Source organism: Heterocephalus glaber, unplaced genomic scaffold (assembly GCF_053883595.1).
Source record: "Heterocephalus glaber isolate CG9 unplaced genomic scaffold, H.glaber_assembly_v1.0 deba00001481, whole genome shotgun sequence".
NCBI lineage: Eukaryota > Metazoa > Chordata > Mammalia > Rodentia > Bathyergidae > Heterocephalus > Heterocephalus glaber.
The window spans coordinates 34,902,451-34,920,346 of record NW_028258317.1 but is presented as its reverse complement, the minus strand read 5'-3'; the positions used below and the strand labels follow the sequence as shown (position 1 = coordinate 34,920,346).

The window sequence follows — 17,896 nt, the reverse complement described above, 5'->3', positions numbered from 1 at the left end:
GCTAAATCCCCGGCCCTCATGTTGTCTTGTTGTATCTCTCCATTAATTGATCACTGACCACAACCCTTTCTCCTAGATCTGGCACTCTGTCCTCACAGTGGTCACTTCAGCTGGCCATACTTTCAGTTGTTTTTTTTGGTACTGGGGATAGAACTCGGGACTTTGCTTTTGCGAGGCAGGCAGCGGAACCACTGAGCTAAATCCCTGGCCCTCGGTTGTATTTGTAATCTCTTGGATTTCTGTTTGGAACTTTTTTATGGGTTCTCATTCTTTTCTGTGCTGGGCATTCACGTCTTGCCTGTCTTTCTTTAGCTCCACTGGACTTCTTAGTGTCTTCTCTACTCACTTATCACTTGTTCCATTAGGATTATTATCTGATTAGTTTTATCTTCTTTAAATTCATGAAGAACTTTATTGAACTGTTGTACCTCCATCAATACCTTTTTAGGCACTCTATGGCTTATATTTTCCTCCTCCCCCCACCCTGGATCACCCTGAATCAGCCTTGAGAGAATTGGGAATTTTGTGAGATAATTTGTTGCCTTGAACTTTTGTATTTCTATTTATTTATTTATTTATTTAGGTTCAGTTTGCAGCTCCTTTGGCCCAGTGGCCATTCCTTCAGAAGTGAACCACAGTATTGTTTATCACCTCTACACAATCCAGATACCAGCATACAGAAAAAACCAATTCAAAGCAACCACTCTCTCACCTTGGAGATAGTAGTAAAGTGACCACTACAATGTGTCACATATCAACTGGATATTTACAAACCCTGAGGACCACTCGGGAACTGCCCTTATCCAGAGCAGACTGGTCCCTGATTTTAGTGAAGACACTTTAGGCCACCCAGATGTAGGCAAGTGGTGCAAGGGCTCAAGCATACCACTGAAGTAAATGGCATCTCCTTCAATGTTCCCCCTCTGAAGGTCACCCCCACCAACCTGCTCCCACTACATGTACAGCCCCATGATCCTCCTGACCGACCCTCCCAGAGGATCCCAGGAGATTGCTGTGTAACTCTCATGATCTCCACTCTGGTCCCCGAAGGCTGTCTCTTACTCTTTGCGGTGGAGTAACACCTCAGTCCTGGAGCAGAGCACTCCTCTGGGGCATTGGTCTCATCCTCAGACAGGTGAGTCTTTGGTTGTTGCCTCTGCTGCTCTTTGCCATGGGCTGAGCCCCATAACTATGTTGGTGGCAGTGGTAGGCAGAGCTTCTCTCTTCTCCCACAGGGCCCAGGGGATGCTGTGTCTGCAGCAGGGGCAGGTGGTGTCTTTTTTTCTGATTCCTGGGGCCAAGGAGGCTCCATCATAGGCAGTGGGACTCAGGCAGTTCCTCGATCCTCAACCATGGAGCAACAAGGCACTGGTACCAGAGTAGGGCCTCTCCTCTCACAGAGCTCTGGTGTCTGAGTCTGACAGGGGTCAGTGCTTCTCTCCTCCTGGACCTACAGGGCCCCCGAGGTTTTGGTGGCTGCAGCAGGGCTTGGGAGGGCCTCTCTCCCCGTCGGGCACACATCCTCTGATGTCTGCAGAGGGGACGGGCCAGGGCCTCTCTTCTCTCCTTCAGGACCCAGCAGGCTCTAGATTTTGCTGCTTGATCCTTTCTGCCAGTCTGTATCTTTTGATTAGGAGTTATGACTAATAGATATTTACTCATTCCTGTCATTGCCTTATTTTGCTGTTGCTGATTCTCTTTATTTCCCTTCTACATAACCGTTCATCCTACCTGGTGTATTCATTCTATTAGCCCTCTCTTTAGTCATTGTTAGCTTCATTTTATTTTTTGAAGATCTTAAGAATTTTTGGAGTGATGCTTTGGTGGTCATGAATTTCTTTAGGTGATCTTAATCATGAAAATAATCTTATTTCTTCATCAGTTTTGAAAGCAAGATATATCAGTCTGAATTGGAATTTTGTTTTTAGGGCTTAAAACCAATTATTTTCAGCTCTCTTGCCTTTGTGGTTTCTGTAATTCTAACGGGTTTACCTTATAAGTGATTTAGTGCTTTTTCTAATCACTTTTAAGATTCTCTTCTTGTGTTGGACTTCTAGGATTTTGAATATGCTATATTGCCAAGATTTGGATTATGATGTTTATGGAGAGATTCTTTTCTGATCCTGGCTATTTGGGGGTCTTTCTCACTTATCTATTTGTTAAATTCTTTTCCCATATTTAGAAAGTTTTCTTCTTATTTTAGTAAACAGGTATTTTATGCCATTTATGCTGTCTTCCAATCTTTCACTAATTCCAGTTAATGGAATTCCTTGTGTCATCCAGAAGCTGTTGGATTCATTTTCATTTTTTGTTGTTGATTTTATAATTTCTCATAAAATTGGGCCCTAATAACAGTCTTGTCTTCTATTTCTGACACTCTGTACTCAGATGAGTAACTTCTACGCCCATATTTTCAATACAATTTTTAGTCTCCTGAATTTATATTTGGAGTCTTCCTATGGACTCGAATTCTTTTCTGTGCTGATCTTTCATGTTTTGTTTCAGTTTGTTTAGCTCTGCTAGCCTTTTACTGGTGTCTTCTATAGGTCGCTACTCATTTTGTTTATTTGGGCCAGCTTATTACTTATATCATCTGTAATCTTGCCAAATGCCTTATTAATCTTATTTGTATTTCCTATGATATCACATAAAATAATTCAGGTATGTATTTTTTGGTTTCCTCACCATGCATCAACTTTGGCAAACTTGGGAGTTTTGGGAGGCATTCTATTGGCTTGCCTTTTTATATTTTGTTTGTGTGTGTTCATGTGCATGTGTATGTGTGTGTGCATGTTGAGGTGTGTTGGTTGACTGTAGTAGAAAGTATTTTTAATATAGAGACCTCTTTATTTAATGTCTACTTTTAAGTTTTGTCCTCTGGGTATGGTTAACTATTGGCCTTTGCCTGTCCCAGGATCCCAACCACCTCCATTTAATTTGGATTGTAGGTTGCAGCGTATTTGTTTCTGTACCCAGTTCTCTAGAAATGGGCCACAGTATTTTTAATGATCTCAAGGCAATCCAGATATTGGCATCCTAGAAAACCAATTAATAGTAACAGCTTTGTCACCTTATATATAGTAACTGCTTGGAAGTAGCGAATGGTCTCACCCTTGTGTTGGATGGGTGGTACTTTCTGCATGGTCCTGCTAGCTCTTCTTGAAGAGAGGGAAACCATCCAGTACAGAACTGTTGCTCACTTTGGGAGGGGAGTGTGATACACATCATTGACAGGCTTGTTTGCTTACTTCAAGTGAGGTGTGTCCCCATTCAACATGGGTCTGGTTGCCCAGGTCAGGGTAGGGGCGCCTGTGTATCCAGCATAGGCCTGCTTATTCACATAAGGGGAGGATTGCTCCTTGTCTACCACGTATCTGTTTGCATGCATCAGGGGATGGTTGTCACTTCTCTGACACTATTATGAATGGTATACTTTTCTTTTCTTTTCTGTATTAAATTCTTTTATTGGTGCATTGTAGGTATACAACACAATTGCATTTCTCATTGGGAATTGTACCTTTAAATAATGCATCTTGGTTCTTATTTTTTCCCCATTCCTAGCCCTTCCTTCACACCCTCCAGCCTTCCATATTTACAAAGACATTATTTCTATTTCTCATCATTTTTCCTTTCCCTTCTTTCCTTTCCCCTGCCCCTCCCACTACCCCTACCCCTTTGGACCTTTTCTTCCTATTTTACATTATCGATTATTTATTCTAATCAATGGTACATTTTAGGTATACAGTATAATGACATTCATCATTGGAAATTTGCACCTTTACATAGCCTCTCGTGGTTCTTATTTTTCACCCTTGCCCAGCCCTCCCTTCAACCCCTCCAGTCCTCCCTATTTACAAAGATTTTGTTCCTATTTTTCCATTTTCTCATATTAATCCCATTCCCTTCTATCCTTTCCCCTAGCCCTCCCACTTCCTTCCCCTTTGCCCCTTTTCTTCCTATTTCACATTACCTATTATATGTTTAGTCCTTATTTACACTTTCAGTTTCTCACACCAGAGAAACTATTCGGTATTTACACATGTGTATCCTATTTATTTCACTTAAGAGTATGGGCTCAATGTGCATCCACTTAGCTATAAATGTCTCTAATTTCTCATCTTTTATGGCGGAGTAGTACTCCATTTTATAAATAAAGCACATTTTCTTGATCCAGTCTCCAGTTGATGGGCATTTGGGCTGTTTCCAAGTTTTAGCTATTACAAACTGTGCTGCTATGGACATGGGCGCACATATATCACTGAGGTATGATTCTTTTAATTCTTTGGGGAAGATCCCCAGCAGTGGAATAGCAGGGTCAAATGGGACTTCCAGTCCTAGTTCTTTGAGCTATCTCCATACTGATTTCCACAGTGCTTGCACCAGTCTGCACTCCCACCAGCAGTGGAGCAGGGTTCCTCTTTCCCCACAGCCCTGCCAGCATTTATTATTGGTTGATTTCATGATAGCAGCCATTCTTTCTGGAGTGAAGTGGAATCTCAGCGTTGTTTTCATTTGCATCTCTTGAATGACCAGTGATGTTGAACATTTTTTCATGTATTTATTTGCTGTTTCTACTTCTTTGTCTGAGAAATGTCTGTTCATTTCAGATGCCCATTTTTGGATTGGGTCTTTAAATTTGGGAGGTCTGATTTTTTAAAGTTCTTTATAGATTCGAGATAGTACACCTTTGTCTGAGGAAGAGCAGGTGAAGATTTTTTTCCCACATTGTGGATTGCCTCTTCACACTGCTGGTGGTTTCTCTTGCTGTGCAGAAGCCTTTTAATAAGAAGATATCCCATTTGTTGATTGTTTGTGCTAGTTCACGGGCAACTGAGGTTTTGTTCATAAAATCTTTTCCTACACCGATGTCTTCAAGGGTTCTACCTAACCTCTGTTCCAACTGGTTCAGAGTTTCTATTTTAATATTTAGATCTTTAATCCATTTTGATTTTAGTTTAGTGCATGGTGAGAGATACAGGTCTAGTTTTAATCTTTGGCAAGTTGAAGCCCAATTTTTCCAGCACCATTTATTAAAGAGGCTATCTTTCCTCCAGTGAGGGTGTCTGGCTCCTTTGTCGAAGATGAGATGGCTGAGTGTGTCTGGCGTTGTTTCTCCATCTTCTAATCGGTTCCACTGGTCCTCAAGACTGTTTCTTTGCCAGTACCATGCTGTTTTTCTCACAGTAGCTTTGTAGTAGGGTTGCAGGTTGGGGATTGTGATACCCCCTGCCATGTCTCTGTTACCCAGAATTGCTTTTGCTGTTCTGGGTCTCTTCTTGTTCCAAATGAATTTTTGGATTGTTTTCTCGAGGTCTATGAAGTATGCTGCTGGGATCTCAATTGGAATTGCATTAAATCTATATAGCAGTTTTGGAAGTATGGCCATTTTCACTCTATTAATCCTTCCTCCCCAGGAGCAGGGGATGTCTGTCCATTTTCTGATACCGTCTTCAATCTCTCTTTTCAGAGTGCCATAGTTTTCAGAGAAGAGGTCTTTGCTTTCTTTCGTTAGGATGATTCCTAGGTATTTCAGTTTTTTGGATGCTATTGTGAAAGGAATTATTTGCCCTATTTCTCTCTCAGTGAGTCTGCCATTTGTGTAGAGGAAAGCTATTGATTTTTGTGTGTTGGCCTTGTAACCAGCTACTTGACTAAATTTGGTTATTAAGTCTAGAAGACTTTTGGTGGAGTTCCGTGGGTCTTCTATATAGAGTATCATGTCATCTGCTAATAATGTCAATTTGACTTCTTCATTACCTATCTTTAATCCTTTTATTTCTTTCTCTTGTCTAATTGCCATGGCTAATGTTTCTAGAGCTATATTGAACAAGAGTGGTGATAGTGGACATCCTTGTCTTGTTCCTGAATTCAGTGTGAAGAATTTCAGTTTTTGACCATTTAGTATGATATTGGCTGTTGGTTTTTCATGGATGGCTTCTATCAGTTTGAGGTAGAGACCATCTATTCCAATTTTTTGTAGGGTTTTTATCATAAATGCATGTTGGATTTTGTCAAATGCTTTTTGTGCGACTATGGAGATAATCATACGGTTTTTGTCCTTGGTTCTATTGATATAGTGTATTACATTGATTGATTTTCATATATTGAACCATCCCTGCACCCCTGGGATGAATCCCAGTTGGTCAGGGTGTATGATCTTCTTGATGATCTTCTGCATTCTGTTTGCCAGGATCTTATTAAGGATTTTTGCATCTATGTTCATTAATGAGATTGGCTTATAGTTCTCTTTTTCAGTTGGGTCTTTCTCTGCTTTGGGGATCAAGGTGATGCTTGCTTTCAGGAATGAATACGGGAGTATTGCTTCCCTTTCGATTTCATTGAAGAGTTTCAACAGTAGTGGCAGCAGTTCCTCTCTAAATGTCTTGTAGAATTCAGCAGTGAAGCCATCAGGGCCCGGGCTTTTCTTAGTTGATAAGTTTTTAATTACATTTTCAATTTCATTGGTTGATATTGGGTTGTTCAGAATTTTTAGGTTTTGTTCGTTCAACTTTGGTAATTCATATGTATCTAGGAATCTGTCCATTTCGTCTGTGTTTTCCATCTTATTGGCATATAGGTTCTGGAAGTAGGTATTGATGATCCTGTGGATTTCTGCTGGGTCTGTTGTAATTTCACCCTTTTCATTCCTAATTGCATGGATTTGGGCCTTTTCTTTCCTTTTTCTGACAAGGTTGGCTAAAGGTTTGTCAATTTTGTTGATTCTTTCGAAGAACCAACTCTTGGCTTCAGTGATTTTTTTGTATTGTTCTCTTAGTCTCCATTGCATTGATTTCTCCTCTGATCTTTATAATTTCCTCCCTTGTATGAGCTTTGGGGTTGTCCTGCTCTTCTTTTTCTAGAAGCTTGAGGTTCAGCATCAGGTTATTTAATTGGGCTCGTTCTGTTTTCCTAATATGCGTATTCACTGCTATGAATTTCCCTCATAAGACTGCTTTCATTGTGTCCCATAGATTCCGATATGTTGTATTGTCATTGTCATTTAATTGAAGGAACTGTCTGATTTCTTCTTTAATTTCCTCTGTGACCCATTGGTTATTCAGAAGTGTGTTGTTCAATTTCCATGTGTGTATGTAATTTTTTGAGTTTCTTTTGCTATGGATCTCCAATTTCATCGCAGTATGGTCTGATAATATACAGGGGATAACTTCAATTCCTTTGCACTTACTTAAACATGTTCTATGTGTGAGTATGTGGTCCATTTTGGAGAATGACCCATGTGCAGCTGAGAAGAATGTGTATTCTGATTTTGTGGGGTGGAAGACTCTCTAAACATCTGTTAAGTTCTTTTGTTCAAGAGTTTGATTGAGTTCTAGTATTTCATTACTTATTTTTAGTCTAGTTTATCTATTTGTGAGAGTGGGGTGTTGAGGACCCCAATACAATTGTATTAGTGCATATATGACTTTTCATGTCCGTTAGTATTTGTTTTATATAGTTGTATGCACTGGTGTTTGGTGCATAGACATTTATGATTGTCATCTCTTCCTCTTGGATTCTTCCCTTTACAAGGATGTAGTGTCCTTCTTTGTCTCTCTTAATCAGTTTTGGTTTGAAATCTACTTGACCTGCCAAGTGGATAGCTACTCCTGCTTTTTTTCGGGTTCCTGTCACATGGAGTATTGTTTTCCACCCTTTAACTTTCAGCCTATGAGTTTGCTTTTGAATTAAGTGTGTTTCTTGTATGCAGCATATTGTTGGATTTTGCTTCTTGACCCATTCTGCCAGTGTATTTCTTTTGATTGGTGAATTGAGACCATTAACGTTGATGGTTATAACTGAAACGTATTGACTTGTCATTGTCATGACTTTTCCTTTTTGTTGGGTTCTCCTCCTTTACATTTAATTTCTTGTCATGCCAGATGGGTTTATTCTGCTTTGCTTCCTGGGCTAGTGATCCTCCATGTCTGTTCCTAGGATATTGTGTAAAATTCTTTGGAGTGCTGGTTTGGTATTCACGAAGTTCCTAAGGTGCTCTTTGTCATAAAAGTATCTTACTTCTCCATCCAATTTGAAAGATAGTTTTGCAGGGTATATCAATCTGGGTTGGAGGCTGTTTTCTTTTAGGGCTTGGAATATGTCACTCCAAGCTCTTCTTGCCTTGATGGTTTGTGTTGAGAAGTGTGCTGTGATTCTGATGGGCTTTCCTTTGTATGTGATTTGTTTCTTTTCTCTGAGTGCTTGTAGAACTTTGTTCTTCTGTTGTGTTTCTGGAATCTTAACAATTATATACCTATGTGTAGATTTTTTTTGATCAAGGCTATTTGGAGTCCTATATGCGTCACTCATCTGTATGTCAAGCTCTTTTCCCCTGCTTGGGAAGTTCTCTGCCATTATTTCTGTGAAGAGATTTTTTATGTTATCTGCACTCTCTCCTGTTTCTTCATTGACTCCAATCAGTCTTATGTTATTCTTCTTTGCATCATCTAGCAGCTGCTGGATTGATTTCTTGTGTTCCCTTATAATTTTGAAGAAATTTTTCTTTTCCTGGTCTTTAATTGCAATCTTATCTTCTATATCTGAAATTCTGTCCTCACATTGGCTCATTCTTCTGTGTAGACTTTCAATGGAGTTTTTCATGTCCTGGAAATCTATTTGCATCTGTTTTATGGATTCCATTTGTTTCTTATGTTGGGATTCCATCATGTTCCTCAGCTCCTCTCTAGATTTATTAATCATGTCTTGCACTAGGGGCACAATTTCTCCTGTTACCTGAGAAATTATTTCTGATTTCATTTTTTCCAGATCCCCTTTTGTTGCCAGTTCAGTGGGTCCAGGTGGTTGAGTATCAGAGTGTTCCATCTCATTTCCCTTTGGGATTGCTGTAGGTGATCTGGAAGCCTGGTTTTGAGACTTATTTACGTGTTTTCTCATTTCGACTGGGGTGGGGGTCTGTTAGTGCCTGCATGGATTACCTTCTCTGAGCTGGGTGAGGTGGCCCAGGGGCCAGGAGCAGCAGTAGGGATGGTGACCCAAAAGCCCTTTCCTGTGGGCTGGGAGCAGCAGGAGGGATGGTGGCCGGGAAGCCCCTTCCTCTGGACCAGGAGCAGCGGGACAGAAGGTGGCCCAAAAGCCCTTTCCTCTGGGCTAGGAGCAGCGGGAGGGATAGTGACCGGGAAGCCCCTTCCTCTGGACCAGGAGCAGTGGGACGATAGCTCAGAAGCCCCTACCTCTGGGCCGGGAACAGCAGGACTCTGTACCTTGGTCTGGTGGTCTGGTGTCCTCTACGTCTTTGTAGTGTGGAACCAGGTGGGTGCCTGTCTGCAGTGGGGTGATTTGGTGTCTTCCGTGCGACTCAGGACCTAGGTAGGGCGTGCACAGACCTGCCTGTCTGCAGCGGGCTGATTCGGCGTCTCATGGTATACTTTTCTTAATTTCATTCCTGGTGTGTTCATTATTGGTATACAGTTTTGTATGTTGGTTTTGTATCTTAATGCACTACTAAATTGGGTTTTAATTCTGGGAATCTTTTTCGATTGTTCTGGGTCTTATATCCAGAGGATCATAGCAACTACAATTAATGATAATTTGGATTTTTCCTTTCTAATATATATGCCTTTTATTCCATTCTCCTGATTGATTCCTCTGTCTGACATGTTGAGTACCATGTTGAAAAGGAGGGGTGATAGTGGACATTTTTGTCTTGTTCCTGATTGTAGAAAGAAGCTTTCATGTTTTCCCTATAAAATGATGTTGGCATTAGGTTTGTTATAAATGTCTTTTATTAAATTGAGATAAGGTCCTATATGTATTTGCTTATGTATTTTTTATCGTGAATGGATGTTTGATTTTTTCAAAGGCTTTTTCTATGTCTGTTGATATGATCATGTGATTTTTGTCCTTGCTTCTGTTTATGTGATGTATGACACTGATTGATTTACATATATTGAACCATCACTTGCAACTTTGGGATGAAGCCTAGTAAGACAAACCAAATATTGACATATAGTAAATATATACTGGGGTCAGGGATTTAGCTCAGTGGTTCTGCAGCCTGCTTCACAAGTGCAAGGTCCCGAGGTTGATCCCCGGTACCAAAAAATATATATATACTAAATGCAACAACTATATTTCCACTAACAATATTAAAGAATATAGCTATAATGGCAGAGTGTTAACTTACTATCTAAAGATTAATAGTGGTTAATAGGTTATACTAGTAAAGACTGAGGGGATAGGGAATGGGAGCATGAAAAAAAAAGTAATATTTGAAAAACTAAGCAATGGAAATAAGTAGGAGAGAAAAATGAGACAAAGAATCCTGTTAAGGTGTACAGTAGACCCTCGAGTTACAGCTGGCCTAACATACGAGCATCTTGGGTTATGACCGGAATTTTAGTTTTAACTTACTTCCAAAGTCTTGAGTTGCATCCCAGATGCCAGCTGCTCATGCTTCCAGATGGTCTCAGATACAGATTGAACCCTTAAAGAGTTCTGGAAGGAGCATTACAACATCCTTTCCTGTGTGGGGTTAATTGAGAAATCCTGGGCCAATGTCTCTCTAAGGATGCTGAGATCTGCCTGTGTACAAGAAAGAGACTTTGAAGGGTGAGTAGAGGAGCCTGAGCCTTCAGTTGACAAACCTGAGTTACAGCTGTCTTCAAGAAGGAATTGAATAAAGATACCATAAATGAACAAAGAAGAAAAAGTAGAAAAAAGAGCAAACAGAAAGCAAAATAAAGGGGAAAAAATAAGAAGATAAAAATTAAAAGTGTATGTGGGGGAACCTCAAACTTAAAAAAAAAAAAAAAAAAGAAAAAATTTAGTTAAATTCCTCTGTATTTTGGAATGAGTGATTCTTTCCTAGGGTTTTCAGTCTTGGAATCCATCATGTCACCATTTTTTCTGCCTAGCTTCATGGGCTGTACCCCTCCTGTGGGTAAGCCTCCTACTCCAGAGGTTCCTCTGTCTTCTCCCCAGACTGTGCTCATGTTCACCTTGGTAGATGGGAGACACTACTGAACTCTGTTCTGGATGTAAGAAGCCAGGCAGGTTCTAGTAGACTGCTGAGCTTAATGCCATTAGTTTTAGATCCAGCCACTCTGCAAATCATACTCACCAGGCCTGGTATCTCCCCCAGAAAGGTGAAGCCCTGTGTTCTTCCCTACTTGAGCTTACAGTTTTCAGTGTCTGTGTCTGTCTCCACATTCTCCGTGACTGTCTTTTGTGACTGTTTCTCATCTAATCAGTGTGTATGGTAACTGTAGGAACTCTGAATTGAACTGGAAACCTTGGATTAAAGTTGTTCTGTTCCTGAGCCCTAAATATATGACCCCTTCCCAAAGTATCTCTCAGTTTAACCCTCTCAATTATGGCAGGTGCTGCAGTTGCTTTCCTATTCAGCTCTCATCTGCCTGCTGTGTGGAGTCACTGTTTGAGCAAAACTTCATTCTTTTTTGCAGTTTATAATAGCCGTGGGCTTTTCTTGACCTAGCTGCGCTGGCAGAGTCTGTTGTTTGTTCCTAGAGCTTCGAGCCCTCCAGGCTTACCTTCTCTCCCAGGACATTGTCCTCCTCCACAGTCAGGTCAGTCAGAATGTGGGTACCTCTGGTGATTTATGCCAAGGGTAAACCAAATGTGGAGCAAGCCAACTTAGCAAGTTAGTAAAACCAGGTCTCAAAACAAAAAATAAAAGGGGTGGGGGTGTAGCTGGAATATAGCTCAGTGCAGAGGGTCTAGGTTCAATCCCTAGGACCACAGAAAAATAAAACATAATAGATGTTCTGTAGCTCAGTTATGACACCAGTTAGAAGATAAAATTGAATAGGGGATATGCCTTGAGATAATAGTCTCTGAGAATGCATGAGTCCAGGGATAAAGGGTTATATGTTGAAGTGGCCTCTCTTAGTAACCACATAACTCACTGGAAGAGCTTTCTTCTCATTATTTGTGACCTCAAGTTCATTGGATTTGAGAAACCTGGTCCCCGCAGTAAGAATACTATTTTTTAGGGAACAAACACTACTTTGGTCTACAAGGACAGAAGTTAAGACTATATCCTGCCCAATTTGGACTCTTCATACTTTTGTGCTAATAGGCATCAAAGGGAGCCACTTGAGTTATTTAACCGGATTAGCCAGATCCTAGTTACTGAGGAGAAATTAAGAGAATTATGTTTAGAAACCACACGACTCACTGTACTCTTTGTACTCTTGTGTCATTTAGTCCTCTATCTGTATTGTCCTTAGCAGAAAAACCTGAAAAAGTTTTTTGCATCCTTTTTATTCCAACTCCTTTTAGCTCATCATCTCTCCAAAACAATTCTTTTTAGGAATCGTCAAATCTAAAGGTCATTTCCTCAGTTCTTATCTTATTTGACCTCCCAGCAGCATTTTACCCTGTTGATTTTTACTTCTTATTTTAATACTTCACCACACTACACTGTTTATTTTCTTGCTGACATTCCACCAGTGTCATTTGTTGATTTCCCTTTTCCCCAAATGTCTTAGTTTTTCAAAAGCCTTGGTCCGGGACCTCTTCTTTGATTTTTGTTTTGTTTTTTCTATATTCTTTTGTGACCTCAACACTATACTTAACTATCTTTGCCACTTTTATTATCAGTCATGCCCGGATATATATCCCAACCAGACCTCACTGCTCAACTTTAGATTTGCAAAGCTAAGTCAGCTTAACACCATGCTTAGATATCTAATGTGTAATCCATACTTCTGATGTTTCCCACACAAAATCTGTTTCAGCTCTTGTGTTCCTCTTATATAATGGTAACTCTGTTCTTGTAGTCACTCTGGCCAAAAATTTGGAATCATTCTTGCCTCCAGTCTGTATCTGATCCATCAGGAAATACTAGTGGTTTTCTTTAAAAAATGTCTAGAATCTGACCACTTTTCATCACTCCTATCACTATCAACATTAAAGCTCTTATTATCAGTTTTCTGGTATCCTACAAGAGGTTTCCTAACTGGTCTCCTTGCTTTCAACCTTATACTGTACCCTTACTGGACTGCTTGTTATTTATTATAAGCAAGAACTTTTATCTCAATTTTTTGTGAAATAAATCCTAAATAAAAATCTAGACTATTATAAAAAATAGCTTGTGAATATTTTTCAAAACACAGATTCTTCAAGGAGAAGTCTTATTAGATTAACCCGTTATCTTTTAAAGATATGATTACACCAAATATAGTATATTTGAATTCTAACAAAGCATATTTATCAAGTTTGTGGATAGCATGACATTAAAAGAGATGGAAATAGTAGAATCAAGATGGAAACAGTATAGAATCAAGACCTCCAAAATTTTCAATATACTGGGAAGATACAATTATATGAGAGTCTACAAGGTGATTTACTTAGTTATAAAATGCTATTTGTTCAAGAACACAATGGGAAAATACGGGATTTTATAATAGTCCATATAGAAATATTTTTAGAAGTTTTCTTAATTATATGAGTGTATATTGTGATGCACATGACCAGAAGAGCTTACACAATTTTAGTCTGCATCTACCAGAATTTCTATGAAGTACTTCTCATAGTATATTGCACTTGGAATATGAAATTGAATTCTGGACATGACGCCTCATCATCATAAGCTAGTGCATATTCAAGAATGAGGGAGTGGTAAAGCATCTCAAAAGCATATATACGAGAAACATTTTAACAAGGCAGAGATTTTGAGCAACACATAACTGTCAAAATAGTTGAAAGATCATGCCTGTGGAAAAGAGACTTAAATGTTTTACTTCACCCCAAAACTTCTAATCTCTCTTCCTTGATTTTTTTCTCTTAAACACATCACTATTATGATACTATGTATTTTACTTCTTCTTTTTTCCTATTCTCTAGTCATCAGTGTGACAAAAGTTCCATGAAGGCTGAGGCTTTTTTTTTTCTATTTTGTTTATTTAGTACTTTATCCCTGTGGCTAGAAAAAGTATGTGACTCATAGTTAGTGTTTAACAAGTATTTTATTGAATGATAAATGGCCATAAGGAATGGAACAAGTCAATGAGTAAAAGCCTGAGAGATTAGTATTTTGAACTGAAGAAGAACTTACTGTTAGAAAAATTAAACCTTGCTGGTCTAACTCAGAAGGTGATGCATGCTCAAACTCTGAAAGTGTTAAAGCATGTGTTTCTTGAGTTAACATTTGGTGGAAATTCTCTAGAAGTTATGCTGGTGGGATTTGATACTGGATATCTATTTTCTTAATGTGATTCTAAAATTTAATAAAATATATTTAAACTAATTTTTCCTTTTACCATTGAGGATCAGCAAATGCCCAAATTAAACTTATACCTTTATATACAATGCATACTATATTTAATCTTAAAACTTAAAAAAGTAACATGTAACAACTTTTTTTGAATTTTATGTTGTCATTTTCTCCCATTTTTTAAAAGCAGTGATTCTGAAACACAGACCTCTCAAAATTTGGGGACAATTATTGTGGAAACATCCCAGAAAATAAGCCCTACAGAAGAGAGACAAGACCAGAAACAAAGTGATAAAACAGAAAATAACCAAATACAAGGAAAAAAAATAGTACAAATGTATTCAAATATGGATGACAAGACCCCAAAGGTATGAGGTACAATTTTGTTCATTATTTTCTAAATGTTATCCTATGCTTTATAACTTAAATAAATAAATTTTGCTAGTAATTAAATTTGAATCCTTATGTTATATCTTCTTTGAAGTATACAGTGAAAATATTTAAGTACCAGTTTGTTACAATATATCCATTTTTCCTTTATGAGTAGCACTTTTTTTGCTACTATAGATCTTTCCCTACTCCCACTTACATAAATTTCTGTACTATCTTCAGTATTATCTTTTTCTGTATTTTCTGATTTATTATCTTGATTTCATGTCAGTGTTTAGCATTGATTTTTTACATGTGATCTAAAATAGTGATTAAGTTTTACATTTTTCCCCTCTCTGCTCAGTGCATTTGTCATGAATTTTCTCCCCACTATGTTCAGCAATGATGACTTTGATATAAATGAAACATTATATATAGATCATATATAATATACATTATATACATCATAATATATTATATATACACATTATATTATATGAAACATTATATATTACATATTACATATAATATATATTCCATATATAACATATATTATATGAAATTATATTATATGAAACATTAATATATACCTTATATAATATATACATTATTATATATATGGATATGTCTTGTGACTTTAGCATCCATTCTATCTCTGTATTTAGCTGAATAGTGCTGTCTCATTACTGTTACTTTATAGTAGACTGAATTGCTACTAGAACAAGGTCCTCCATGCCCTCCATTCTTCAAGGATTTCTTCATTATACGTGGTGTTTTTAGTCTTCAAAATGAATTTAGAATTAGTATAAGTTCAACAAAAAATCTCTTGGGGATTTTGATAGTGACTGTGTTCATATAATTTAAAACAAAACAATAAGATTCTGAAAATTCAAGGAAAGGCAGAAGACCAGGTAGGATCTCAAGACTTAAGGAACAGTGTAGTGATGAGTTCCTTGGGTTTTCATTTTTGCTTCATCTCTTCTGGTCCGAGCGCTGAAGATATCTGAAACCTGGATTTCTAGTTTAGTATACTTCTGTAAACAGAAGACCAGTTGTCTTTTATTTTAGGTCTAGTTAATTTGATACTGTATCTGGTGACTAATAATAGTAATTCAGTTTGGAATGTTTTAACAGTGCTTAGTATGTGACCAACACTTAAATTCTAATAGAGCTTAGCATTAAACATTTATAAAACTGTATCTTAGTTTCCAGTTTTGATGACAAGTTCAAGTGAGGTATTTCAAATGTATTTTAAGAAATGAAAATTGTTAACATTTTATAATCTCTGAAACTAATTACAGTAAAACCTTGGTTTGCAAGCATAATTTGTTCCAGAAACACATTTGTAATCCAAAGCATTTGTGTATCAAAGTGAATTTCCCCATAAGAAATAATGGAAATGCAGATGATTAATTCCCCAACCCCAAAATATTAATATAAAAAGATTGCAATACTGTAATACAATACAAAAGAATAAAGGAAATACAAAATATAAAGAAAAGTAAACAAGTTAATCTGCATTTACCTTTGAAAACCTTCATGGCCAGTGTGAGGGTGACAAGAGAGGAAGGTTATTGTGTAGGATGGCTTTCACTATTACTAACAGATTCACTGCTATCCGTTAGTTCAATAGAATCCTTTTCTTTCTGAGCAATGTTAACAAGGAGCCTACCAATAACAATTGCTTTTGCCTCTTATTGAGGATTTCATAGAAATGTGACATTGCATCATTATTAAATAGATCTTTGCATCACTACAGCCTTATTCGGTTGACAGTTTCTACAAAATTTTGCAGTTTCCCACATTTTATACATCTTTCTAATATCACTTGAAGTGAGAGATTTTTGTCTTCCTCTGCAGGTAGACCTCCATAATCTCTTGCTTTTGGGAGGTAGTTACCCACAGTCTCACAGGGAGAGTGAGAGCGAGAGTGAGAGCGAGAGCAAAACCACTGGCTCAGTTGTGTTTGTGTGACGTTCAGCATTACATACTACTCATAGTGCAGGACATCATTTGTTTATTAAGTTAAAATTTATTAGAAATGTTTGCTCATCTGTGGAACAATTGCAGAACAAATTATTGGCAAATTACTGGAAATCTAAGGTTTTGTTTTCAACAAAAACCCTATCTTAACTGTGTGTTTCTGGTATAGGTATATACAGTATGTCAGTTTCATTACATTAGGGTCATACCTTATACATAATATAATTATGAATTCATCAGTATAGAATATATGTAGCTCATTGTCACCATAACACTATTTATTTTTTAAGTTTATTTTTACTATGATTAGTTATTTGTTCCTGAACTGGGATCTTTGACAAAGTTCTTGTAATAAGAAATAATTTCTAGATTGAATATATTCCTATTCCTCAGCCTATAAATTCTTAAACAAAGTGAAACATTTTATTTCTAGAATTTATTTATTTATTTATTTATTTATTTATATTTGGTATCTGGGATTGAACTCGGGTCTTTGTGCTTGTGCAGTAGGCGGCGAAACCACTGAGGTAAATCCCCTGCCCTTTAGAATTTAACATACATTGGAACACATTCCTATTTAAAATTTTGCTTTGAGAAAACATTTTCAAATTGGGAAAATATTTTGGCACTAAAGTCAACATGATGGTTTCATTTAATTTAATCACAGAGTATTAAAATGTCAGGAGGAAAACATGCAGTTTCAAAGAAAGTTACTTTATTATTTTCAACACTATTTTTTAGCATCATGTGTTATTAGCATCATTTGTCTACATCCAGCCAAGAAAAGTCTGAGAAAAGAACCTAGATTGCCAGAGACTAAGTCATTACATATTTGTATTTTATTTTTGTTGTTACTGCATTTAATCCTAGTTTTAAAAAACTACCCTTAGGTTAAGTTCTACTTATTTTTTTTTGGTACTGGGGATCAAACTTGGGACCTTGCGCTTGCGAGGCAGGCGGCAGAATCACTGAACTAAATCCCCTAAGTTCTACTTCTTTTGAGTTGATTTTGTACCCATGTCTTCTGCATACTAGTTCAACCTTAAATTTCCTTTATTTTTATTAAACAAAATATTTGTGAGTTCTATAATACAGATACTAATAGAATTTTATTGTTCAGGCTTTTTCTTAACTCTACATTAATAAATTTCTTTTTAAGTAAGGAGACATTACTTATTATGTCAGTTCATGTTATAGTTTAGATCTAGAATGACCACCAAAAAGCCTCATGTTCAGAGATGAGGCTTTTAGACAGTGATTGGATCTCTGGGGCCCTGTATTCAGTAGTGGGTTCATTCACTGATGAGTCTATAGCTGAATATGCTGTTAGGAGGTAGGCCCTGGTTGAAA

At 37.6% G+C, this 17,896-nt stretch overlaps 1 protein-coding gene across 13 annotated transcripts in view; it reads left to right on the top strand.

Annotated features, from left to right (window-relative positions):
* Cntln (centlein) overlaps window positions 1–17,896 on the top strand; it is a 553,090-nt gene that overhangs the window by 259,088 nt on the left and 276,106 nt on the right. For 12 of the 13 annotated variants that reach the window (XR_015440059.1, XM_087183859.1, XM_087183868.1 and 9 more), the window contains one exon: window positions 14,382–14,562. Coding sequence is in view for 12 of the 13 variants with exons in the window: in XM_087183859.1 (XP_087039985.1) it covers window positions 14,382–14,562 (181 nt within the window). In the remaining variant the exon portion in view is untranslated. The remainder of the gene's footprint in view (window positions 1–14,381; window positions 14,563–17,896) is intronic. The other variant, XM_087183858.1, reaches the window with a different exon arrangement.